Below are 27628 nucleotides of genomic sequence, written 5' to 3' on the forward strand. Positions count from 1 at the left end.
TGGGATATTTTTATAAGCAGAAATATTAGGATCTGCACTCTGCTTCCTGTTTTGGGACTTTATTTTGAAAGGTTTTCCTGTTTGTGGTGTCCCCCTCAGTGTTTCTTGTTTTATCTTTTGTCATTAGTGCTTGATTATGTTCAACTGTGCCTTGTTAGTCTTTGCGTGTGTGCACGCATGCGTGTGTGTGTGTGTGTCTCTATGTGTATATAATGATATATATATATATATATATATATATATATATATATATATATATATATATAGCTATAGATATAGATATAGATATAGATATATAGATATATGGATATAGATATAGATATGTATTTTTTCCTATGTTCTTTCTTCAGTGCCAGATCCTTGTGTATTCCTGCGTATGGTTTAATTTCTTTGTTCCTAAGACTCGTTTGTTAATAAAATGTCTTATGTTCCTTTCCATGTTGTCAGTGTCCAGTCTGCATTTTGAACCCTGCCAACACCCAAACCCTCCTAACAAGAAATACCGCTACACTTGTGTAAGACGCATTTACGGTACTTACAGCAAAGTGGCAATATGAAGAAAAGGTGAGTGTTTATAGTTTTTTAAGTAGATTTTTTTTTTCCTTTTTTGTGGATGGTAAGAGTAGTGAAACTCCGAGTCATAACAGCATGCTTTTGCTTTTTTATAGTTTTTTTTATGTGTGTCTGTCGCATGCTCTTATCAATCTGCACAATAACAGAAAACAATTTGCTAATGTTTTGAAAATAGCTTTCCCATCCCCTGCTCCAGCATTGAGAGATGTATGCACAATTTCATAAACACAATCAGTGTGCTGAATGGCGGCACTGATATTTTAGGGGGGGAAAAAAATCTCATTATTGTTGTTGAGCTATGGAAAAGCAGTCAATGGTCCATATCACACAAAATGCCCCCCTCCTCCACAGCAGCCCACCAGCACACAAAGCTTAATTCCACCTAGTAGCAAACAATATGCAGCAGTTTGCTGAGGGAATATTACTGATGAGCAAAATGAAATCAGCGGCAGGCCAGATGCAATTGTATGGGAACAAATCAGGGTCATGAAGCTTAACTTGTAGCTCACAACTACAAGTAAACCTCTAAAAATAATCTGCATGAAAAATTAAAATGTGTGAAAGCATTTTGAGCATATGTAGAAAAAAATGTACGCCTAAGAAAATATTTGTTCTTGTGGCCTGTGTAAAAACATTTGTAAAAGAAAAAGAAAATCTGTACTAAAACTATTTCAGCGCTTATGTTACACAAAGACAAAGGCAAAGTGCTTTTGGGAACATGTCTATAGGCACAGAGCACAAAGCTGCAGGTAAAACTCTACCTGTATAAACATACACCGCTCAGCCATAATATTATGACCACTGACAGGTAAAGTGAATAACACTGATTATCTCGTTACAGTGGCACCTGTCAGTGTGTGGGGTATATTAGGCAGCAAGTGAACCTTCAGTCCTTGAAGTTGATGTGTTAGAAACATGAAAAATGGGCAAAGGTAAGGATCTGAGTGACTTTGACGAGGACCAAACTGTGATGGCTGACTGACTGAGCATCTCCCAAACTGCAGGTCTTGTCGGATGTTCCCAGTATGTAGTGGTCAGTACCTGCTAAAAGTTGTCTAAGGAAGGACAAACGGTCATGGGTGCCTGAAGCTCACTGGTGATGAGGTTGACCTACAGTAAATTAAACATTTAAATTCCATTGATGCTTATCAAAAGCATTAATGAATGCAACCCCCTGATCCTTACTTTTTAAGGGCATTTGTCAGTCAGAATAAGAATAGTAAGAATAATTGTTGATTGATATCTGGGTACGGTCCTGATGCTGCGTTACTCAACATATTGAGAATAACAGTAGTGACTGATGGTTTACAAACTTCCTCATAACTATTTGAAAGTCTTTATCAGCTTATCGTCCTCATCAGTTCTGAAATATGAAGGCAGCCACTACAATCTGCAGGACTGCTTACAAACTACCAGAGTCTTTCTCCAGGCGACCTCAAAAATCTAATTGAAATGGACCTTTCTGTCCGAACTATCTCCCAGCTATTTGGTGTGTCGGTGAAAACAGTCCGCTGTCGGATGCAGGAATGGGGGCTCTCAATAAAAGCTGCAGCTCAGTGACAAATGACGAGCTTGACAGCTTGGTCTCAGGAATCGAGCCACATTCAAAAAAAATCTGGGTCAGTTTTGTTTATGGTGTCAGTCATTTGTCTGTGGGCATGGATCCTTTTCCTTGCCAGTGTTTGCATTCACCTTTAATCAATATTTGGATGACAACAATATGTTATTGCAGGTTTAACCTCACTGTACTGAGAGGCAAGAAAAAAAAAACAACACTTTGACATACGTTATTTTTGCTGCTTTTATGTTGTTGTTTCCTAATCTTGTTGGTTTGTACAAATTTCTGTCTTTCTGTGATTAGAGAATTCAAATTGTAAACTGTTATAAGGAAAACATAAAAATAAATATCACATAAATATCATAATTCGTTTGGTGAGGGTGGGGACCAGAGTATGGGATTCTGTGGTCAGTGTTGGAAAGCTTGAGAGAATGGAAAGTCTTGTACATGTGAGAAGGGTTCACGATGATCCAGATGCTCTGTCTCCTATATATCAACACCAACCACAAGTTGATCAGGTGAACTAATCATTTTATAAAGGTGTGGTGGATTATTGTGGTGAGAGAAAGAGAACTCCTCCATCATAAAAATATATTGACTAGTCCATATCAAACTCATTTCTCAAGTACAAATTCATTTCAAAAGTTTTAATTTGAAATTTTCAAAGCTAAAACAGTATAATTTCATCTATTACAACATTTGATTCTTTGTTTCATGGTTCTCTAGTCATTTTAATGGTAGTTTGAAAACCAACTTTGAACTTTAATACAAACTTGCATAAGCATTTTGTAATAAACTGCTTAAAACATGCAAGAATGTTTGTGTGATGCTAAAACACTACCCATGTGGGGGGAAAAAGCAATGTATTGAGTTGGTATTTAGTTTGTATGTTTGTGTTTTCCATGCACCTTTCAACAGTGAGAGGGGATGAAGACGTTGAGAATATGAACATTGCTCAATGGCTGTTTGAAGTTTGAGGCTGTGGCTCCACAACCAAAGGCAATGTTCACGTTAAAGTGAGAAATTCTACCTGCTTTCAAAATTGGTTTTCCTGCATGACTAGACTATCATCCACTGCACTTTTACTGTGTATTTTTTACTTTTAAAAAATCCCATACTAGTTTTACAGCAGCTTCAAAGAATAATTGACCGAGACAGTTACATCAGTCTTATACAACAAGGCAGAGTGTAATGGAAGAGCTCTTCATTATTAAACTTTCACCTAAGCTTCATTGCTCACACAAATTCTGCTGATAATTGCATTTGTTCAATATGTTCAGACACTGCAATTTATATATATTGTCAAGGTGCAAATGAAAAAAAAAAGATATAGACCAAATATTGGTAGAACAAAATGTAATCTTGATTTTGTTTTTATTTTTAGGATCGAGCGCCAGTGTCGTGATGTTTGGAAGGCTGTGTCAAAAGTCTATTACGAGCTCCCACACAGCCTTAAGGTGGGCAGGCTGCTTGATCCAGCAAACTGCACTCACCTTTTCTCTGTAGTTATAGTTTTGCCCTGGATCCAAGCAGATCTGAACACATTCACCAAAGGATGGAACAACAGTTTACTTTGAACAGAACGTAACTACTCCCCATACCAGCTGAGGGACTTGTCAACTCTAAGGGAAGATTGAGAATGATTCAGCTTACCATGAGTGAAGTAATACTGTAATATGCTTTTAGTTGTGGCTTGATTGTAGTTTTTTTTTAGAGTGGTTCAATTTAAATGTATTTTCAAGCCCTCTCCATACATACTCATGAATGGTGTTTAATTAATTTCAGGAGGACCAGATTCCAAATGTGGAGATTTTGGACACGGATCATGCATCAACAACAGAATTAAACAAAGCTAACAGGTGAGAAGTGAACCATCCAAGTCCAGTTGCCAACAGTTTGGATTTAGTGACAGAGGATTTGTTTTACTTTAGATTGAATGAGTTGTCACTTGCCAGTCGTGGGTCTCTTCTTAAGACTAAAGATTGGACAGTCAGCTGCTTCTTAACATTAAGTACAGCTGAGGCTGATGTCATTATTTTTGCAGGGCATAAGCCAAATTACTGGACAAATGTATGAGCTGTATGCAAGTGCACTATTCATTCTGAATAATGCACTTCTCAAACATGCCACAAAAAAGTCATTTAAAGAGTCTGTGTTTCAAAAACAGACAATCATTTTGAGTGAAACACTGAAATATGACCTGTGAACACTGGGACTGGGCTTGCGGTTTTGTGCATCAGATCATGATGTACATCTTGATGAGTTGCATGTACTTCAGTCTGACATTTGATGATTTAGGTTTTATGCTGATCATCACAGATCACTAAATGTCAGCGTCTGTCTGGTCAGAGCTGATATATTCATGCCATAAAGCAGGAGATGCACTCGGATGATGCAGAGCTGCTGGTTTCTGTCCCTGTCATGAATGAGCAGGATGTGAGGACTCCTCAAAATGTGTGAGCGCTTCGAACAGAAAAACTGCTCTATAAAGCAGTTCTTGACTTGGAAGCTGAGAAATCTCCTATATCACTTTTTTCACTAGTGACTTAGGAAACCAAACCAAAAGCAATGACAGTGAATTATTGAACCATGTTGCACAAATACGTCGTTTGATAGAAGCCACCCAGTTACACATGCCTGAAGAGAAACTGGGCATTCAGTGCCACATTTGGCAGTCTGTTCCAGCAGAATGCAAATGCCGTTTCCAAATGAAATTCTTCATCCCATCAACATGAACTAGTGAACTTAATGTAAAACTGATAAAACTGTTTCCACCTTGACCATCCACAACAATGAAATGCTGCTCACACAGTGATGCATCAGAAATAACATTCTTAAAATGTAATATATAATATATCCCTCACATTTTGTTCTTTTTACACTTTACCTAGATTTCCAATACTTCTGTACCTAAATGCAGGAATGTTTCTTGTAACACAGTATTTGCACATGATTGTTTTACAGTGGGAACATTTGACTTCTGTTGGCACATGTATTATGTTCTTGCAAAATAATGACATCATGATGGACAACATCCATCCATCCATCTATTTTCTATACCTGCTTATTCCTAATTACGGTCACAGGGATCAGCTGGAGCCTATCCCAGCTCTCTTTGGGTGAAAGGCAGGGGTACACCCTGGACAGGTCACCAGTCCATTGCAAAACCTTCAGCAGATGAAGGTCAGTGGTGGAATATGCAATGATAGTTAAGGGAGATTTGGTAGCAGTTTATTCTGAGCACCTTCTTCCCTTTGTAAGGGCAATCTTTACTTTGCTTCTCACCTTTTCTTTCTTTATTACAGCCAAAAGGGTCAGCCAGTGCTCATCCTTTTTGCAGTAGTGCTGAAGTGAGAGGGACTTCAGCGTCTGGTTCATGAACACCTCAGCCGAGATGAATTGTTGATACAAAGATCAAACCTTTTAGTGACCTTCTGGCATATCGGACAATCTCTCTGAGCACCAGTGCACTAACCATCAAGCCCCATGTGGCCTCCATGAAGTACACAGTAATCAAGGAAAAATTGAAGGGGTAGTGGTAAACAACGGTTCAATTCCATGGACATGGAGTGGAAAATGTGTGTACCTCTGTGTTGGGGGAAATACACTCCCTGCAATGTCAATACCTCCCATTATCATTTTCACACTAGTGGCAAAATAAAAAAACAAAGATTTAATAAAAATTTAATTAATTGAATGATTTTCAGTACATCATGTGACATTGAAAAGAATCAGATATTTAAAATTATTTAGGGAGGTTTATAACAAAAAAAAATTTCCCTTCTCACCCCTATGGGTGGTGTGTGTGTCTTCCTCAATCTCGGGTCCTCTGCCAGAGGCCTGGGAGTTTGAGGGTAACATATATATATATATATATATATATATATATATATATATATGTATGTTATAATCTTCTTAGATATAATTTAGAAATGTATTAAAATAGGGCAGCATGGTGACTCAAGAAGCTCCCTGGTTCGAAACCCATCAGGGACCTTTCTGTGTGGAGTTTGCATGTTCTCCCTGTGCTTGTGTGGGTTTTCTCCAGGTACTCTGGTTTCCTCCCACAGTCCAAAAACATGTATGTCAGGTTGATTGGTGACTCTAAATTGCCCATAGGAGTGAGTGTGAGTGTGTGAGGTTGTTTGTCTCTATGTGGCCCTGTGATGGACTGGTGACCTGTCCAGGGTGTACCCCTGCCTTCCACCCAAAGAGAGCTGGGATAGGCTCCAGCAGATCCCTGTGACCCTAAATAGGAATAAGTGGGTATAGAAAATGGATGGATGGATTTTTTTTTTTCATACAACAAATAAAGTTCTAATCAAAAACATTTCAGCTTGTAAAAACTGCATCTTTTAGAGTTTTTGCATCTGGGTGACCAAATTAAATCTGAGTTGAGTTCTAAGGGTCTGCTCATGAAATCAAAAGATGATTAAACTGGCATCTTTAGTTTTGTAGTGACTCAGTACTAAGCCTTTATCCACAAGAGGGCGTCTTTGAACAAGAATCAACCCTTCTGCTCACTGGTGCTTATACAGCAGCTCCCCAAGGCCTTTTGATCACACTGAGCTCATTATGACCACATGGTTTTCTCTAATGCTGTCCTTGCAGAACAGAGAGGAGCTGTGAACACCATCACTGAGCAGGAACATCTAACATATGCTGTCAAAAGCAGAGTGACCGAGAAACAGATGTCTGCTCATCACAGAAAACATCCAATATGATTTGTTTTCTGTTGATGTTGGTAACCAAATAGACTGATTGCATCTAATGTTTGAATAATTTGAAAAACATGTTTTTTCCTCTAATAAAAACAGATCGGTGCATTTGATGGCTAAATGTGACTGGAGCTTATCACTGGACTTTTGCTGTAGGTTGTTTACTCATTGTCATGCAGTGAAATCTCAGCACTGCTCAAGGATTTTCCCCCATGAGACTCAACAAATGATCTTGTACTATTTATTTCTGCACTATTTTAAATCTCCCTATTACATATTTATTATAGAAAATGAAAATACTGAATTCCTGCCCAGTTGACACTTCTGTACGTCAAGTGATTTGGGCCAATTTAATAGAAAATATATTTGACAATATGAGCCATTAAAACAAAGTGATGTCTTAAGTATACGGATCCTTACAGATGAAGCAACAGTGAAAAAAAAAAAACTGTAAGATGTTGGAGATAAAAGTCCTGTATTACATATTGTCAGGATCATTATTTCTGAGGATGTGTAAGAAACATTTTCATGGTGCAGTAACTTTGGGCTTTATAGTACTGGTGATTTTTAGTATGATATATGCAGCTGGTCTTATAAAGACAGTCCTGGACTCCTAAAGCAAGAAGAAAATAAAACTGTTACTGTTTGAACTCATTTTTAATAACTGTGTAAAGCAGCAAGATTACATCTCAGAACATGAAAATGAAAGGCTAGACTGGAGCTATCTTTCTTTTTTCCCACAGATTTGAAATAAATTGATTTGCATTGAAAACAGGCTGGAAGAGTTTTATTTAATTGATGGATTTTATTTTGTATTAGTATGAGAAAAAAAAGGGGTTAGGACTAAAATGTAAGGAGATGATAACTGGGAACAGAGTTTCATATGAAATGAAAAACTTCATTGATAAAGTAACCAGTAACTAAAGCTGTTATAATAAGTGCAGTGAAGTAAAAACACATTTCCCTCTGAAATTTGGTAGAGTTGGAGAATAAAGTGGAATTAAACGGATCTACTCAAGTGCAAGCGCAGATCATCCACGTAATAAAGGCCTTAAAGATGGCCTCTGCTTTATTACCTATTCCTGAGGCCATGTATTGAACATGTTCTTTTAACTTTATGTTTTGTATATTCCTCAGTTAAATGACCACACACGCGTACCCGAGGACAGGCACCATCCTAGCACAGAAACACGGTTACATTTTACAGTATTTCTGCCCTGGGTTATATGGTCCATATTTTTAACTAATATTAAGTGATACACATGTGGTAAAGATGATTTGACATAGTAAACAATGTACTGTCAATTAGAAATATATAGCCAGTTTGCCACAAACACATTTGGCACATTTTCAATTCCCATCAATATCAAATGGCAGGAATGCCAAACAGAAAACACCCACAAAACTCTGCATTCTTCATGAAAATTTGACATTTTAATGGAAACTAAAATTGTGAACACTGGAGGTTGTTTTTTTTTTTTGTTGTTTTTGTTTTGGTTTTTTTTATTGACTATTACATTGTTTGGAATTTGAGGGTTATTATCATGCTTAAAAAAGACATTTTCATGTGACACTTGTTAAATTTAAAACAAAAAAAAAAAAATTAATCAGACTGCTCACTTAAGTCAACCTGTAAGACATTGGAGAGAAAAGAAAACACTATTGCCTCTTATTTTGGGGGGACAAGAGGTGTAAAAATGATGAGAAGTAGACAAAAAAAAAAAAAAAAAAAAAAAAAACGTGTATCAACAAGTACAACAGCCATTTGAGAAGACAGAGGAAAAAAAAAAAAAAAAAAAGACTCGGCACAACATATCTTATACCTCTGTTCTTTAAAGACATTTTGCCCTTGTTTACTTTTCCAATTGTGGAATCAGGAATACTGTACCACTCAGATGTCACTAAAAAACAAACAAACAAAAAAAGTCCCCATAAATAAAAACTTTTCCACAAGAGGCAAGGACAGTTTAAAGGAGATACAGTTTTTAAGTCGAGCACAAACACCAAGTCCAGCATTTCCCCATTACAGATGACTGATTACTGGATGAAGAAGCAGCACTTTCGGTATTTGTTTTATCTTTTAAAATTTCTCCTCTTTCACACCATATACCAACACGCTCAAAGTGACAATCAGCTGCTACAGTAGTGACTTCTCCTCATTTAAGAAAAAACAAAAAAAAATCCTCCAAACCAGCAAAATGCCAGGAAGCCGGTTATGACATCATCAGTAATAACACCTGCCTGTGCATTTGTCATTCAATAGCAGAATATCTGAGTAGTGTACCTTTGGCGAAAGCAGAGTTGTTGAACTGCATGTTAATACCTCACTCCCCTTTACATCATGATCAGCAACTACTACAAATAAAAATATATTAAGAGGAACTCTGGGGTGCAGTGTATAACAATGCTCATCAAACCATCGCAACTATCTGAATAAATGTATTAAAAGAATTTATATAAAATCTGCTGGAAAAGATTAAACTCAAATATATTACCATTGGTTCTATCGGGGGGGGGGGGGGGGTAGGCCTACATCAGCATTAATCAATAACTAAATTATCTACAACTCATCAAAACTGAAACACTGATTTTCTGTATCTGTATCATTTATTCCTTTTAGTCTCATCCTACTTGTGCATCTACGGATAAATTAGGTTAACTCAAAAATAAAACATTTTAAAAGTTATGTTAATTTGTTAAATCAGTTCAAATCAATTATGTGCTACTTCAGACATTAACTTGACAATAGACTGGCATGAGTATAATAAACCAGCAAGCACTTGTCATCTGTCCCGTTCAAAGTGATTTTGGCTTTAGGTCATACATTTCTGAACATAAGCCATGAAAAAAAAACTCAATCTACAAAACACATAAAATGCTCATTGCTCTCAGCTGTGTCTGTGTTGCTTAAAAGAAATTAGGATTAGCTGGGAGAAAAGTTAAAACAGCATTGCAAATGTTTAAAAAAATGGCACAAATATATGCTAAAAGCAGATTTTAAACTACTTTTTTTTTCCCACACAGGCACCTGAACATGAAACAACAAAGGGGTTTTTGAATCTATGAGTAGTTTGCATATAATAGGAAGAACTCGTTATGCACACACCCACAAAACAACACAACTAAAGTCACCACTCACAACCTGGAAGCCTGCATCAGCGTCCTTGAGGTGATTGCACGTCCTGAGGGGGTGGAAATATAAACTCCACATGATCAGGCTTTTCTATGTCAACACACCAACAGTGTGTTCATTTTGAACAGAAATCAGTGATTAAACATTTACTCAGCTTAAAAGGACCTGTTTTTGGTTTGCAGGCTACAATGCTAATAGTACTATCTTTATTAATGCATATTCAACATAGCCTTTTTGCTGTTTAAGTGCTTGGAAAGAGGGGCCTTGGGGTAGAAGGATGGGGGATTCTCTGATTTTCCTGTACCTGGGCCATCCTCTCAATTTAAAAAAAAAAAAAAAAGTTTTTAAAAAGAAAAAAAAAAAAAGCATTTATCATAAGACTACAATAACATCACACAGTACTCATTTTGATCACCCTGTTTTACAATTTAGAAGTCTACAGATGCATCACTGTCCACCAATAATGCTTTCAGCCTCAACAATATGACATTAACCATATGGTAACCTCATTACGTCAGTCTGTCTACACATTATGGGCAATCAGAAGAAATTAAATTGCAGGTTTTGTGTAACTTTAGGCTAGATGAAATGTCAATTTCCACAAGCACAAAAAAATTAATTCCAAAGGCTAATGGGCAATATCTTCTCAAATATCTTTACTTTCCCATCAAGCCGATCTGACACAGAGGGCAGCAGCTACTGATATACTCATTCATCACATGTTGTACAACGGAAGCAAAAACAAAAACATTTTAAATACCAGAGAACTGACTGCGATTAGACGTGGAAGTTAAATGTCAAGACAGCTTGTACAAAAACACGGCTGCAGTTATGACTTCCCCTCTGCATACAAGTACAAGCTGCACTGCTGCCTAATCAGGACACAGTGGAAAGAAGTGTACTTGAAAGCTTATTCCCAGATTGTAGCCACCCCATAAATACACCACTGATGTTCAGAAAAATAAAAATCAAGAGGTGCTTCACTATGAACACATGGGGGAGGGAAAAGAACCATCAAAATTTGCAAAAAGATTATAATCGAGAATATATAGAAAACAGCGCATGGAGCAATGTGCTTTTTTAACAAGGGGGAAAAACAAAACAGACAAAAACAGGACAATGTACATTTGCACCTTGCACACCATGTCAGTTTTCCTCAAAAATGTGTGTGTATGTATGTATGTATGTGTGTGTATATATATATATGTGTATATATGTATACACACACACATACATAAACACACACACAGTATAGTGACTGACTTTAATACAACATTTGTAATTTTGAGAACCTTATGTGACAGGGCCATCTGACAAAAACAATAATTAACATTTTAACATAGTCATGGCTTTATCGACCCTACCTGAGTTACATTTAATAATTCTGTATTTATTCAACTTATTTTTTTTTTTGAAAAGTAACAGCCCAGAGCCTTTAAGGAGTTTATCTTGTCAGTACATATAGATCTCTCTAGTAATTTAAAGATAAAAGCAATTAGTTTACATAAAGTGCTATTATTTCACACATTAACCAAATCATTTTTGTCTAGAGAAAAGAAACCTGGACAGCTCCTTTGTTATGCTGAATAAACCAATCGTGATTTGGAGATGGTGATGAAAGTGATGCCACAGCTGGCCAGTTAGCAGTTAATATATTTGGGCTCCCTAGTCTTAAATAGAGCTCTCAACAGGAGTTTTTTTTTTGGGGGGGGGAATCACTGGTGCAATAAACTGAAAATGCACCTTGAACATTCTGAACAAATGAATGCACTGCAGGCCCCACCAGCATCTTGGGTGATGATTTTGAGGCTCCATATAGCCCATTTCACACATATGGGTCACATGGCGTTATTGCACACTGGTTTTCATCCACAGTAAACCATAATAGCACAACTCATCTTCACATTTCAACAAAGTCTGACAAAGTGGCTAGTCAGGGAACCTAGATTAATATTGCAATAATTGTCATGTTACTGTAATCATTTAATGGTCATGAATATGAACTTGTTCAATTCCACCAGCAAACATGCAAGAAATGCCAATGACAGAGGATTGAAAAGTAACAAAAATGCTGAGAAAAAAATCTAGTGAATGAACCTTTGACAAGGTGAAGAAATATAAAAATCTTTGCGGTTGAAAGATTTTTGTCTTTAACGGAAGCAGGTTTTAAAATCACACAAAAGAAAAAATGAAATGCAAGGGCATAACTTTTCTTCAAACTGGGCACTTCTGTACCTGTGCTCTGGGGTCATATACTGCAGTGTAGATAACCAGATGAAACCATATACAAGAAAAAGCAGGCATTTAATTTCTGGGCTCTGATTTCCCATAAAGGATTTAAGACAAAGTTACCCTTTCCTGGATGGGGCCTGACCTATGAGCTTTCACTTACAGTTTAACAGGACTCGAAATACCCTTATTCTACAACTTCAAGGCATTCTTTGCAAAGTGTGTTCTCCTTTCATCCACTGTGAATTCAAGCTTGCACACATGTGTATGTATAACGTCTAACATATCTACAATGAACTCATTTGAATGCATGAAGAAAGGAAATGACTGAGGCGTCCCATAGTCAGACTGACGGCTGCCGCAGTTCAACAGGATAAAGGCTTAGGGAGGTGCAGGTCCATGACACCTTCCTTTGTTGAACTCCCAAGAAATCATCCCTAAAGAGCCATGAGACAAACAATGATCACAGCTCAAAGTTGCAAGCATCCATTAATGTTGGAGAGGCACCTCCAGAGTGTGACTGTGTGTGTATGTATGTGTGTGTATGTTTGATGCCACCAAAGAAGTTGGTTTTTCCAACCCAGAGTCCAAGGAAAATGTGTCATGCTAAACTATCAGTTTTCACAGTTGTCACTTTATCCAAGTGGATTTCTGTTTTCCAAGGTAGACAACCACAGCACCCAGAAGAGTAGAACGTAAGTACTGTAGAGCATCTACCTCAATGATCAGGTCCATCCTTGGTCTCATCATAAACCACTACCTTTTTTGGATCTACAGCAGAGACGGAAGACAAAAGCTTTTGTTAGTCAACAGGAGTCAAGTCTCAATAATAAGAGAATTCACTGATTTAAATCATATTCCTGCCAGTTTAAAGTATATTATTTACCTTGAACAACGCAGGTATAAAAGTGACACTAGCATTGACATATCCAGCAATTCCCTAGTTAGTTCATTCCTGCCTGTGGTTCGATATTTAATGAGCAGAGCCTCAAATAGCATTGAACACATCCCTGTGTTGATGTCAAACTATATGCAGCACCATAAACCAGCAGTGTCACACTATATTGTCTAGTAACAAATGTGGCCGTTTGTCATTCAGAGACTTATTAAGTAATGCTAGTGCATGATATATAGCTATCTGTCATATATGGCATGTCAAGTGTGTGAGAATAACATTTTATTCATGCATGTATGTATGTAGAGTGATTTATAGCAATCACAGGTTTAGGTGTGTAAGCAGGTGACTAGTATTTATGTCAATTTATGGTTGTAAATGCAGGTTAATAATTTAACCCATTACATAGAAAAATAAATATTATGATTATACTACTGGCTGTCAGCAGAGTACCGTAAGCAGAACTGGAATAACAGAAATAGATGAAGATGCCAATCTTTAGAGTATACAGCTTACTCTTGATCCGCCATACATTGATTGCTGACTGTGAACTGCAAGGGCTACATGGCAGTGTAGTTTTAAAGAAGAAAATATGCTTAAAGCTTAAAATGTTTCAAATACATCTGCAATCTACTGAACTTAACTTAATTTAGGAAAATAAACACAGGAAATGTGGAAGTTCACCTTGTTTTTGCAAGTTGTAAATGGATTCCATTTCTGTTGAAGGGAAAAAAAAAAGTTATTTTAGCATTTGCATTAATTAGTTGAAAAACAAGAAAACGGAATAATGATTGCTCTAAAATATAGTGTAGAGACATTTTAAAGCATAATTTAATTTTCATTCACTGGATCTCATGAGACTTGATAGTGACTAAAGTTATTATCCTTAAGACCCCCCCCCAAAAAAAAAACTAATGCAGCATGTAATCCCCAATTTTGGTTTTCAATGTGTCACACATTAAATCAGTCAAATCATAGCTGTTTACATTATTAACATAAACCTAATGCTTCACAATAAAAGCACACACGTCAATACACAGGATATCTTCCATTGCACAGCAATCACAAAAAGACGCACCATATTTAGCTCTGAGGAGCGTGCTAATGCACGACTGTTCATCAGAACCAACTCCTGTTAACTCCTGCTCTGCTGTCGTAAAATAGACTTGCGCCTTCTAGTTGCGATTAGTGAATTGCAACAATGAGAGTAACTGCTGGTGCAGCTGTAGTAGTAAACAGCACTTACTGTGACCACCAGTAACTACAGGTGTCATCTAATAAATAAAAGCTTAAGGATTACAACTTCAGTGGTTATACAGGTTAATTTCATACACAGAGAGAGAATAGATGGGTAAAGTTACCTTTAGTGTGATAAGTGACAGCAGCTTTAACATCAAAGGACCCCCAGCTGCACCGTCTACCAGTGTCTTTAAAGTGGGCCTGTTCTTTAGAGGAGCCAAACAACAAACTCGTTGTCTGGCCCTGTCCAGGTTTAGCACCGTTGTCTTTACTGGGTACTGCCACAGCTGAATCTGCACCCTTGCCCTCATCTTTTGTGTTTTCCTGGCCACATGGCTGCAGCTTGTTCTCCTCACTCATTACACAATCAGGAGAAAAAGCATTAGACACACTGCAAGGGGCACAAGTTCTGTTCTCAGGGTCTTGAGCCAAAGTGCCAGGCTCTAAGAATGATGGGCTAACATCACAGCAGGGCTGGGCAGCTTTGGCTGTGACAGCCTGACACTCGCTTTGAGGTGTGACCATTGTAGTTGGGTCCTCTGGAGGAACCTGAACATTTCCTCCTTCTGGCCCCAGGTTGGGCTCATTGATGAAGGAAAGACCCCACTGATTATGGAAGATGTCTCCCAAGGCCTTCCGATTCGTCTGAGCAGCCGGTGGGTCCAGGTTACGAGCGCTAGGGAGCACAGGTTGCATATTTAAAGGGTAAAATAAAAGACTACACTTTCTAAGTTCATATGCTTCTCCATCTACATGACTGGTTGAAGAGCTACAGTTACTTTCCAAAGGACATGCTACATTCTCGCCACTTGGGGTAGATGGAGCTGGTGGAATACTACTAGCAGCAGTAGCAAAGAAGGTAGTCGCTGGGCAGCCATTTCCGTTTCCAGAAACAGGACCATTAGTAAAGCTAGCTGAGGTTTTAGTTTTCAAAGCAGATATAGGGACCTGTGACAATCTAACAGGGGGAGGCAGGTTCTCTTTTACTTTACTTGCATAACTGATCTTGGAATCAATTTTAGCACTGCTATTGTCCACAGGAAATGCTTGAGGGGGTTTGAACAAGGTCCAGGAGTCCTCTTTTGAAAGAGAGGAAAACTTGGCTTTGTGTCTTTCCTCAGTTTTTTTACCAAAGGTGCCAACTGCTTTGCCATCAGAACTTTTCCTCCGAGATTCACCCCCTGAAGCCTCTGATGCAACAGACCGCCTAGCTGCTGACGGAGTTTCTACTTTATAGGTGGCTCTAAAGCCATCAAGTCTGGAAGTCACTCCCTTCTCAGTTGTCTCAAGATTAAAAGCCCCAGGCTCCTGTGTAGTGTTGCCCTGCTGCATGTCTTTCTCCTTTTCTCTTATGACAATATCAGTGTTCTTGGCATTACATCTGGCCTTGCGTTTCTTCGGAGTAGTATATCCACCTTCAGAACCACTGCCATCATTGTCCTTGCTAGAATAGCCATTTGTAATTAAGCCACAGTTTACAATGCCATTCTGAAGCAACACAGAGTCTTTCTTATCCAAATGTTGGCCTTCATGATTATTCAAATCCAGGGCCTTCTCCTTGTCATTTTTAAGGTCCATATTCTTCTTAGGGTCCAATCCTTTGCTGCTCAGTTTTGGAACAGTCTTTGACTTTGACTTCTGTTTCACATTTGTGTTATTTATGTGTCTGTTGCCATTGCTGTTGGGGGGATATGGCATACCAACTGTGTCTGACCGATGTGTATTCTTCTCCCCCTCCTCGTCACTGATTACTTTTTTACTGCCTGAAAGGGGAAACAAAAATCAGTTTTCACTCAACCATCTTTTTCAGTACCTAACACGTAGAACATTTGCACAAAAGGTTGTGCCAATTCGTTCGAGATCGCAAAAACAAAAAATTACAAAAGAAGTTTACATAAAGAATTTTGTGGAAGTGTACCAAGTATTAGGTAAAGTATTTATAACACAAAGGTGAGCAACATAGGACCCTAAGGTAACTGATAACTAACAAATATGCAATATAAGCTTGATAACCATTTGTGCTCATGGTTAACATTTTTGTTTACTGAGTCACAGCATCAAGTGCTGTTGAAGCTATCAAACACACAAGGAGAATAAACAATGACACGATTAGTATGTGTCAAGGTAAGAAAACGTCTGTGCCTTTGTTTGTTCATAATGTGGCCTAGTATGAGCTGGGTGCTGAGATGTGGTTTCATAGCTGCAGAGAGCATGGTTGGACTGTAGCTGATTAGCTTTCTGAGCAGATATCACACAACAGTTGTTACTAGACGGGAAGAGCGGACTCACGGCAGCAGCTCTAAATGCATTTGGACTGACAGTGAACCATAAATGGGTGCATGCACTGCACGCAGGCATGGGGGCTGCTGTGTCAACGTGGGGGGTTCCCGTTCAGCGGCGCTGCCCCTCATGTCTGTGGACACACACAACCCTGTGCATACAGCTGTCAACAGATGTGGATGTTACAGTGTGTTGGGCTGCAGCAAAGCGTTTCTTTAGCCATGTTGTCCAGTTACCATGCTGACTGGACAACACGCAGCAGGCCTGTCGGAGACGGCTAGCCTTAACCAGCGGCTCGTTTGGCACTAACACGTCGAATAACGTTGTTGCTTGTGCCTTAAGTTACCGAGCCAACACCAGCGACCCGAGCACCTGAAATACTCTGCAGGAGCTGGGCAAAGTATCGCGGCTGTGTAAAAACGCCTGGTGGGGTTAGTAGGGTTAGCATTAGCCGGCTAACAGTGATGTAACATGGCCGACAGGAAATGGCAGCGGAGAACATTCCAGCGGAGCCGGCTCGGTTCCTGCGCCGACTTGAGCCCCACAAAGCCGGGACCGCTGCAGCACACGAACCGACATGTACATATGAGGCTCGATAGGCTCAGAGCACACGCCGACCCAGGACGGGACGGTTTCTGAAAGGGTTTAGTTGCATTTACGGAAGGAAAACGGGTGGTGAAACCGGCGCACAAGGTCAATTCCCGACATGTCAAAGCAGCGTCAGCTAGTTAGCCACTAGGCTAACCTGAACCCGGTCCCGAGCCGTAACTATTCTCATCAACAGTACATGTATCCGCTGAATAAAGAGCTGGCTACGCCTGCAGTCACGGCGGAGCTCACGTTAGTTAGCATAAGCCAGTCGGCGCGTTGACATTAGCTGACTAAGGCTAGCAGGCGTTAGCTAACTTTTCCGGATGGCCCGACCTGTTTTCTTCGTCTGCGTTTCCTGATGCTGCCGCTGGAAGTGGCTCTGGTCATGTTTCAGACACGCTGTGTGTTGACTACAGTCCCTGTCCTCTCCGTGGTGCTGGTGTCGCTTGTCTTGTGCCCGATCTTTGGGCTGTTCCTCCATTGAAGTGTAGAGAGTCGGACAGGTCCAGCACCGAGTTAGCCCAGCACAGCCCAATCACTACCCGAGTAAAACGGAAGCTATTTGAAGCCTCTGTAAACGTCAGCAGCCAGCGTCTAAAAATGGCTCTGTTTTGGGTGGTCACCGCCACTAAATGCAGGTCTGCTGTTTGTGCTGACATATGCATGGGAGACTTTGAAGGATTTTTATATCAGACTGACATTTCACACTAAAGAAGGAGAAGAAAGCGACATTAATAAGGCTTCTTATGGTGGACAATAACGGGGTGGGGTTCGTAAATGAACTAAAATCATATGACCGGAGGCAATGCCACGTCTCCAGCCAGTGGACACACTAGTGGAGGGTCCCCGAGAGACCAAGCCCACTCCCAAAAAGGAAAAGTGACTAAATGCAAATTCAATACCTCTGTCCTCAAACATCCTTAATTCATCTCTAAATGTTTTAAAACATGTTGGAAAAAAATAGAGCTATGTTCCTTTTGCTGTTTTTTTTTCAGCTGTGTGCTAAAGTGAGCAAAAATAAATACTAGTTTCAGCATGTGCACACAAATAATAGTGCAACAGCATTTTTAACCACGAATGCCACCTTTTTGCCTGGACTGCTTACACTTGCATCTGTTTTGTGACATAAACTATTTATAAACTATGTAGCTACCTTGCTTGCTGAAATCACAAATTCTGCCTTACACATATGAAAATAGTCTCCAAACATACACCCCTCTGTCTGCCCAGATCCCTGAACATAGAGTATTCGAGTCTCAAAAATAACCAGAGATTAAACCTCAAAATGTGTTTGGAGAAGCCAGCAGAGTAGGTTTCTCATAATGTTTTGATCTGGCTTAAACTGCCTTTGTTTGACAAGTTAAACAGTAAATGCATATTATTAGGTTGGGTTACAGCTCATATTGTGCGCTAGTCATAGAGTAGAGGGGCAGGCTGACATTTGCAGAGCTTTTACCTACTTAGACATGCACATGTAAATCTTGTAAGTAACTAATAATAACTTGTGGAAAGTTGTGGTTTATTTGCCAGTTAATATCACACATCATAAATATAAACACCAAATAAAATTTCAACTTAATCATTTTGCATGTAAAGGTCAGACCCAAACACCATGAGATCCTGTCCTCAGATTGAGTAAAGTGGAAAGTCTCTTATACACTACTGCAGATGATTTATCACCTGGTTTATGTGAGCAAATGTGGCACAGTGCATCGTTGCTCACATGGGGCATAAAAGAGGCAACAGCACCTTCTTGTGGCTAGAAATCCAAAGTATTTTTAAGTCTATGCAGCACTAGACTAAAGATCCAGTCGCAATTGAGAAATTAATTTTGCAGTCAAAACTATGGTGTTGTATAAAAGTAAAGATGAATTCAAAGTATCTGGGAGGGTCTAATTTCAGGTGAGTGCATTACAGTTGTGTGATAGATGAGTGTAATATAAAAAAATGATTTGGCTAAAGATGTATTTTAGTGTAATATGTGAGTCAAATGACATATGTATTCACTTTGACAATTATAGAGATCTCACAAGTGTCTTTGCTATTAAACTTTTTTATTTGTGCCTTGAAGAACAGCTCAATATTGAGGATCCCTCCATCATTCCATTGCTGTTATTTAGAAAAAGACCCCAGGTGTGTTTCACACAGACTCATAGTATTAATGTATGCAGCCTGCCTCATTCCACTGTGATAGCGATCTTTTAAATTAAATATTAATGTGACAGGTGACTTTTATGACAAGATGCATTTTCAGAATGAGATCGCACCCAGTCTCCAGGCATGTGCACACAGCAACACTAATCTAGCAATATGTAGTGTGAGGTGCTGAGCTGAACAGCTCAAGAAACAGCTATTGTCATGGCATTTGGCACATCAATTACAATTTAAAGTACATCAGAGTACAGTGTGGATTATGAGTTAACCTGACTGGGAAACATTTCAGAGGGAAGACAAATCTAGTGAAAACAAGTTCAGTATGGGTCACATGAACATGTTCAAGTGTGTTCAGTACTTCAAATTGAAGCATTTCTTTATATTATATTGACCACAGATCTAAGCCTTTCAAATATATATTTATTAAAAAAATACACAAAGACATTTTCTCACATGTAACTTGGTTGGGCTTTGATAAACACCAATACAACACCCGTAGTGCAAAGAATATGTTTTGATAACTGCTCTCATGCAGCCTAATGAGCTATTCCCATCGCCAGACACTCTCAGAAAAAATTAACCTGTTTGTTGAAATTAAAAATTTAGTTTAACGACGTCTATTGATTTTATTCTATTTGGATACAAATTAGAATAATACACCACACTCCAGCCATATTTTACTCATATAAATTTCATTAGCTTGTTATTCCTGCTGAAAGATTGAATATCGATCGTATAAATATCTGCCCAATATGCAGGTTTTAAACTAAAGACGTGAACTAATAAACTAATAAAAAAGATGTAGTGTATTTGGTTATATGAGTGCCATGCATTACATCAGTTTACAGTGACATCTAGAAAAATCTTTGGATAACATATTGGATAAATCACGTTTTCACTAAATTAGACTTAAAAATAGCATTAAACCCTACATGTGTGCACCTTTAAGAAATGAAAGATTTTGATACATTTTTTCTCAGCCTGTAACGCAAATGTACAGACAGATTTGTTGTGTAATTACTGCAAATAGAGACAACTGTGATATGAAACTCGTAGCTCTGGACACTGTTGACCATGAGACCAGTGAAATTCATTAAAAATAGAAAAATGTAGGCATAGTAAAGATGTGCTGCTGTCCAAATACATGTGAAGCTACAGTAACTGCACACACAGAAACTTTTACCAGAAAGTGAGTTACTCTACTTTAAATTCCAACTGTACATACATACTGTAAACGAACCTGTCATGTATAAATCACCAGTGCCATTAAAAAAAAAAAGTGCATTTCTTTGTAAGGATTAAAAATTAAAATAAACTGATGGACTCTTCCATATCACAGAATTTCCCAGCAGTACTGGTCATGCAGTCACAATGTATCTTGCGTGGCTGAGCTGAGGGTGCTCAGCTAAATAAATGTTTCCATAAATGTTTAGAGAGTAAAATTAAATAAATCTACTTTCATTACTGTCCTCATTCACTTCTGTTGTCACAGAGCGGCTCGAATGTCTTCTTGTCGTAAAACTTTATAGGTAAGCCAGTACAGAATATTAAACACGAGGAAACTCATAGGAAAAACAGCTCGGGCAATGGTATCAATCCTTTTAGCCCGTTCCACAAAACGCCTGCGTATGTCATAGAACCCTAAACCAGGAGGTAAATCAGCAAACACTGGTGTTGAATCCATTTCCGGTACACTTCCTGCTGAGAGTGCAATTCCCAAACTCTGGAAGAGTAAATCCTGCTGCGCCAGCTCCTCCTCCTCCTGGATGAAAAAGACACAGCACAGAATAACCTTCTGCTCTAACTGTAACTCACACATCTTACCAATATCCTCTTTCTGTCTGAGCCAGTGATTGGCTGGGGTTTGACTGAATAAGGCGACTGTACATACCTTGGCACAGGCACTGCACTTCTGGGCAACATTGCCATGAGGGGCATTGTTGCCTGACATGTTGTTTCCTTTCACTTTACTGTCACCACTCTCCCGCTTCTAGAGAAAAAAAAAAAAAATCAGCACATGAATTTAATGATCACACAGACTGAAATGACTGAGTGTAAGTTCTGTTTGCAACCAAGAAACAATTCAGCTCTGTTGTATGTATGTTTCCAGTCTTCTACATTAACAATGTAAACAGTTTGTTTCTCACATAGTCTATAAAAGTCATTCATTCTGAGAAGAAACAGCTTGACGATGTCATGAGAGCAAACTTCAGTAACGTTGCATAGTTGCAAAAATGTAATATGTACAAAGGACTGGGGGAGATGGTTTGTGTACTACAAGGTATTAATAATTACTGCAGCTGTTGTCACACTGCTTTGTTTAAGAAATATTTTATTTTAAAGGTGGTTTGTTGTGTTTTGTTTCATTTTTTAAAATTCTTCTCATGAGGTCTAAAGTCAGACAGCAGGATGTTGAGAATATTCAGCCAATAGTGGAATAAGGTGATGGCTTGAATTAATTACAGGTCAATGCTGTCTGCATTTCCTGGCTGGAGTGCGACACGCAGCTGAGTTCTGTAGCTCGTGCATAGCTGGGCGCAGGGAATAGCAGGTGACAGCCGCCCGAGGGGCCGAGTGGGCGGGTTGCACTCACAGTTCTCTGTCGCTGTTGCTCTTTGAGCTTCTTCCTCCGTTTGAAGAACTCCTTGTGCTGGCGTGAAACAAAATTAACGGCTGCATACTCCAGCAGTGCGGCAAACACAAAAAGAAGACAAACTGCCATCCAGATGTCTATGGCTTTCACATAGGACACCTGCACAACCATGAAAACAAACTCAGTCGAATCAGTCAGTTAGTGTTCATGACATGAAAGAAAGATGGCATGAAATTACAGACTCTGTCAGAAAGGACGTCAGATTACTTTAAGCAATATTATTGATGTTTATTGATATTAAAAAGTGGTATTAAAAAAAGGTATTACTTAAGTCAATTTAACTGCACTATAAAACACCATTATAAGATAAAATCTACTCTATCAAGAATAAAAATACTCATTATGCAAAAAGTCCCCATCAGATATGTACTTTTATATTATTAGATTTTTCAACTCATCTCACTAAGATGTATTAGTTTGCTTTATATACCTCTGTGTAGGTTAATCCATAACCTACCTTAGTATTTGCGTAATTGTACTTTGTTGCTTTCCAATACTGATGTTAAAAGATCGAGAAGGTTATCAAAACACTTAATAATAATAATAATAATAATAATAATAATAATAATAATACTTTATTTTCTCAGCAGGGGGAAAATAACTAAGGACATGAACTCATGTAACTTTTAAAGGTACCTTATATTTGATACAGCTTTATACATTACAAGTGTCATGTGTAAATCAGCACATAAAACATGATAGATTATTATAGTTTACACTTTGCCTACAAGCTTAATCTTTTACCAACCACAGCATATATGTCAGTAGCATATATGTCACTGTCTCAATTATAACAGAAATGCTGTATTATAATATATATGATTATAGTTTTCCACTCCAAAAGGAGCATTCTGCATGATCATTTCTGAGAATCTGTTTGTACATTTATGCAAGTATTTCTATGAAAGTACTGTAGTTTTATAATGCGTTAACAGCACAACTATAATTCAAATAACATTATTTTCAACCATTGTGCTTCAGTTTATAAGGTTTTGAAAAGCCCTATCAGGGTTCAGTGTATGATTGATAACATTTGCAATTGAACGAAATTATTAATTAATTTATAATAATTATATAATTATAATTATATATAATTATTAAACTCCCATGACTTGTATTTACTACTGTGAAGTGTCACAAACCAAATTGTCTGACCTTTGGCAGAGAGGCCCTCGAGCCAGAGCTCTGTGTCGTCATAGTGAGCACAGTCGTGATGCCCAGTCCCACTCTGGCCGGAGCTGCATCCATGTTGATCCAGAACGACACCCAAGACAAGATGACAGTGAGCAGGCTCGGTATGTACATTTGGATCAGGTAGTAGCCCATTTGACGCTCCAAGTGGAATTTGACTTCAATGCAAGTGAATTTACCTAATGACAGGAGGAGAAACAGGTACAAACTGACAGTCTTATTAGAAGTTAATTGACAGCATTTGTCCACAATGTTGAATGTCATGTCGTCATATGCCATGTACCTGTGTTGTAGTGCTTGGTGCAGTAGCCGAGGTCTTTCTCTTCTCTGAGCACAAACTGAGGAAGCATCAGATCATCGGCCACTTGCACTGCTCCCACATCCAGCCATTCAAAAATAAGATCATTCATGGTGTAGCCAACTAGAAGAGACATGGAAAAAGCAGTTTAGGACAAACCTTGTATGTGATATATGGCTTGCCATGAAAAATGAACTCACAGCTTTCAAGCTGCATGGTACACGTCTGGCTGTCCATGGGAAAGTTTTTCAGATCCATAGGACAGGAAAGAGTAAGTGTCAGCCTGGAAAACAGAGACAGCAGCGCTATAATATAAGGTACTGGAAATTGCGTAGAATTATCTCAGGTCCTATGACTAGACAAAAATGTGAGTGGTTACCCAGTGGACAGAAAGCATCCTAAACCCCACAGCAGCAGCTATTTCCTGCTCAGATGTCACTCCAACTCTTTTTCACCCTACATTAAGAGTTGCATCAAGCAGCTCTAACCTCTCTGTCCTCTGCTTTAGCTTTCTATTCCCCTGCATCCCACACACACCATAAAAGACTTGCAGCAGCTGACAGACAACATGGCTGAGATGTGAATACAGCACCATCACCAAAAAACGAGAGTGCTGCTCCACTCACACGACTTAGAGACCAAGATAAAAAAAAAGAACATCTTATTAAATGTTAGAAGTGATATCTAAGAGTTTCTTTAGCATCTATCATTTTCTTTAGTGAGCCACAATGTCTTTCAGTGCCCACTTTCCTTCTCTGTATTCCAACAAAGATAGAATGAGACACATAAATGAGAAATATTGCAGAAAGAAGGAAAACGAATGAATGATGCTAGAGCTGCTGGTTCAGTGTCATCTGGTTAGCCACATATTGGTAAGTATTATTAGTTAGTTTTGTTTTTTTTACTTCATAATCCTCTTAGTTTGGTTAGTTTGGTTCACGACACAGCAGAGCAACTGATGATATGCTTTATGCTCAGCACAATTGCTAACAGTGCTTTAAACATTGCTTCCTCTTCCTTACAATATATTCTAAGCTATTATTATGCTATGATTCACCACTGCTTTAGTGCCACATTACTGACCTACATGATTCTCTTTTAGCCTGCAGTTACTGTTTCACATTAACTTGTTCGAAGTGTGGGCTGGACAATACAATTACAGCTGAACTGAACTGGAGTGAAACAAACATGTCATTGGGCCATATACATAGGGGTTTATTCTACAACTCACAGAGAAAGAAGTTCACATTGAGTTGCTAAATAGAAGAACAATGGCTCTGGATTTGTAATGTCTGACAAAGACACATCCAGATGCATTTTTCTCAGCCAGACGCTTTAGATAGTTTTCAGATAGTTTAAAATGTGGATCACCTGATGCTGTAGAGGACATTTCCATTCTGAAATATCCTAAGCAGCTTGTTATCTGTTGTAACCTCGTGGAAGTTTGCTCCCTTTTCATTTGCAAAGAACAGGTCGGGTTTCCAAATGGAGTCCAGCATTGAAGGGTCCAGGTCCAGAGAGTCATCTGGATACTCCTTATAGGCCAGTCGGGGGTCATTCCACTGTTGCCGCAGGAATACATTGAGGCGGTAGTCCTACGGTGAAGATTTAAGTCCTCATTAGAAATTACACTAATTATAGTTATTAATGACTGAAACAAAACATTTAGCTACAAGTGGTAATTGTGGAATTCACATCAGAGCAGAATAATTCTGAGATCTTATAGGTCGGTTAGGCATACTCAGTAACATTTGGTAACATTTATATGCATCAAATTATGGTGTCATATTCTTAAACCCTTGAGAGAAGATCAAGTTAATACACAAACAAATTTGGATACTCATTACCTCAGTGACAGCACAGACTCATCAATTCAAATTTTATCACCCTCGCTCAGAGGTATTTTAGAAAAGTCTTAATAAATCTAAACTTCAACAAATGAGAACAAAAAGAAAAACGTCCACAAACACACTACATACTGTAGGTCTCATAAATAAAGGATAGAAGTGAAAGAGACAGACATATGAGAAACTCATAGCTGACATTATGTAATGAAAACAGAAGATGATATTTACAGGAACAAATAGTCATATTTTATAAACATTATGTTTAGTCATAACGAAATCTGGTCTCTCCAAACAGAAGGAGAGGAGCCAAAAACGCTTTAAATGAAAAAAACACTAAAGTGTCTGATTCATCTAATAAATTAGCTTTAACCAGTTCTGTTCAGTTGACAGGCACTGGAATCTTTTCTGAAGTTTTTCATTTACAATATATTACATTATTAACTTAATAACTTCAAAAGACACATACAGTAAATTATCAATACAATGATTGATGATTTCCGTCTTTCAGCCTGCATAAATAGCACTTGTTGAAGTAATGATAGATCCTAAAAATTCTCCACTAAAATTAGGACATTCAGCTGTTTTAAAATGCTGAAGTAGAAAGTAAAGTGCGTTTACCCTGTTACCACCATCAGAAGCTTACAAGTGGTGCAAGCAGCCGTTCATTGAAAGATCAACTTGTGTACATAACCTAAAACCTGACAGTGAAAAAGCAGCTGCAGTGATACAGATGGCAAGGCAGAGAGGGTAATACAGTGTAGTGAGCAGTTGTTGTAGGAGTATAAACACTATTGCCCAAGACTCTATAGCTAAATTTGATACCTTTAAGGCAAATATAATTATATATTTGTTGCTGATAGCCAACAAACAGATGACAGAAGCAGATGTTTACATGCTTATGTGATTTATCTTCCAGATTAGTCTATAAATATCTTTTTAATCACCATTAGACCGTTTAAATGAAGCATGATTCCCATGGATAATAAAGAAAATTCTCACCATAGTTGTTTCGGTGATGGATCCGAAGCTGTTGATAAAGATGTTACAGGTGACATTGACAGGGGGACCTGACAGAAGCAGATTGTCATCACACAACAGTCACACTGATTTCTTAAATACCACTGACAGTGTTTTCTGAGGAGACCGCATTAAGTATTGAAATCGGTAAAGAGCAGAGTGTTCCAGCAAAATTACATCTGCTTGTTCCCTTCATTATGTGCCACACTGTGTCCTGGTAAATAGACCTATGCAAGATAACCAGCATGAAATTGTGTTGTCATTTCCAGTTCGCTCCCATTAGTGTAGTCCATCTGTCAGCCATAGAAACTTTAAATATTTTAGTGACTTATTTCCTAAGAGGCAATAATTTATTGATTCTGTCTTAGTTACATTAGTGTATTTATAGATAATCAACTGGGATTTACCAAGCAAGCACTGACAAGGATGTGGAACGAGTATGAAATATACATGAAATACCACCCCAGAGGTTCAGGGGAGACGTATGTCAGAGAGAATCTGCTGGATTCACTCACAATGGAAGGTCAGGATTGAATTGAAATAAGCTGGTGGGATAATATATGAGGCTAAATTCATGTTTCTTAAGAAAAAGTGTGTAAAAATAAAAATATCCTAGCCAAAGGCTGTGGGTCAGCATAAAAACAGTAACAACACTTAAAAAAAGACTCATGTGTGAAAACCCCCATGGCCTGCAGCAACTCTCACTTCTAACCCATCTGTGAATGGTTTGTGCTACCTCGCTGCCCAAATTGCTATGCCAATTGAGCAGCACACTTGCTCACACCTGTCCTGACAGAGGAGGTCCTACCGCTGCACATCGCACTGTGTTATATTACCTTTGAAGTCTGGCCTGATGCGAGCATCGTAGCCAGATGTGCGTCCCATCAATTTGTCTAGAAAGTCAGATGGAGAGGGAGGCTTTGCTGCCCTGTTGGGGAACTTCATCTCCTTACAGATCACAGACCTGCCAGTGACAGATATCCCAGTTTAGGTGGAAGAATGTTGTACAGATTTTGGCATCACACACATTTTGTAATTTAAAGGTTTGCATATACTGAATACCACTAAGATAATATGTATTGAAGTTCTTTTAAATATCCTCATGCAAAGACTAATACAAATACAATACAAAGTCAAACTACTTGGATTTTTTAAAATCAGTTTAATCCAGAACTTACATCAATGAACAGTTTCACGTAACTGGAACAGTTTATTTATAGACTGCAAAATACTTAATGCGTGTCTCACGTCA

General features: G+C 38.4%; 2 protein-coding genes across 2 annotated transcripts; both read right to left on the minus strand.

Annotated features, from left to right (window-relative positions):
• Positions 1-11227: 11227 nt before the first annotated feature.
• nufip2 (nuclear FMR1 interacting protein 2) lies at positions 11228-17781 on the minus strand. The gene is made up of 5 exons (XM_026328958.1): positions 17550-17781; positions 14468-16108; positions 13791-13823; positions 12929-12982; positions 11228-12648 (listed from the first exon to the last, which is right to left on the minus strand). Exons 1-4 carry the CDS (start codon positions 17695-17697, stop codon positions 12930-12932), a joined length of 1875 nt encoding a protein of 624 aa, XP_026184743.1. The 5' UTR covers positions 17698-17781; the 3' UTR covers positions 11228-12648; position 12929.
• A 2865-nt stretch (positions 17782-20646) lies between these two features.
• On the minus strand, positions 20647-27426 carry LOC113142928 (glycine receptor subunit alpha-4-like). The gene is made up of 8 exons (XM_026328295.2): positions 27213-27426; positions 26359-26426; positions 24884-25107; positions 23713-23795; positions 23498-23635; positions 23179-23393; positions 21964-22122; positions 20647-21108 (listed from the first exon to the last, which is right to left on the minus strand). Exons 1-8 carry the CDS (start codon positions 27319-27321, stop codon positions 20857-20859), a joined length of 1248 nt encoding a protein of 415 aa, XP_026184080.1. The 5' UTR covers positions 27322-27426; the 3' UTR covers positions 20647-20856.
• Positions 27427-27628: the final 202 nt, after the last annotated feature.

Source organism: Mastacembelus armatus, chromosome 14 (assembly GCF_900324485.2).
Source record: "Mastacembelus armatus chromosome 14, fMasArm1.2, whole genome shotgun sequence".
NCBI lineage: Eukaryota > Metazoa > Chordata > Actinopteri > Synbranchiformes > Mastacembelidae > Mastacembelus > Mastacembelus armatus.

Coding starts and splice junctions, on each gene's coding strand:
- LOC113142928 (XM_026328295.2), bottom strand. CDS start 27,321: ATGAAGTTCCCCAACAGGGCAGCAAAGCCTCCCTCTCCATCTGACTTT. Junction 26,427..27,212: donor CATCAGGCCAGACTTCAAAG/GTAATATAACAC, acceptor TGCTTCTGTCAG/GTCCCCCTGTCAATGTCACC. Junction 23,636..23,712: donor TACCATGCAGCTTGAAAGCT/GTGAGTTCATTT, acceptor TGTCTCTTCTAG/TTGGCTACACCATGAATGAT.
- nufip2 (XM_026328958.1), bottom strand. CDS start 17,697: ATGGAGGAACAGCCCAAAGATCGGGCACAAGACAAGCGACACCAGCAC. Junction 16,109..17,549: donor AACGCAGACGAAGAAAACAG/GTCGGGCCATCC, acceptor TTCCCCTTTCAG/GCAGTAAAAAAGTAATCAGT. Junction 12,983..13,790: donor TTACAACTTGCAAAAACAAG/GTGAACTTCCAC, acceptor TCTCTGCTGTAG/ATCCAAAAAAGGTAGTGGTT.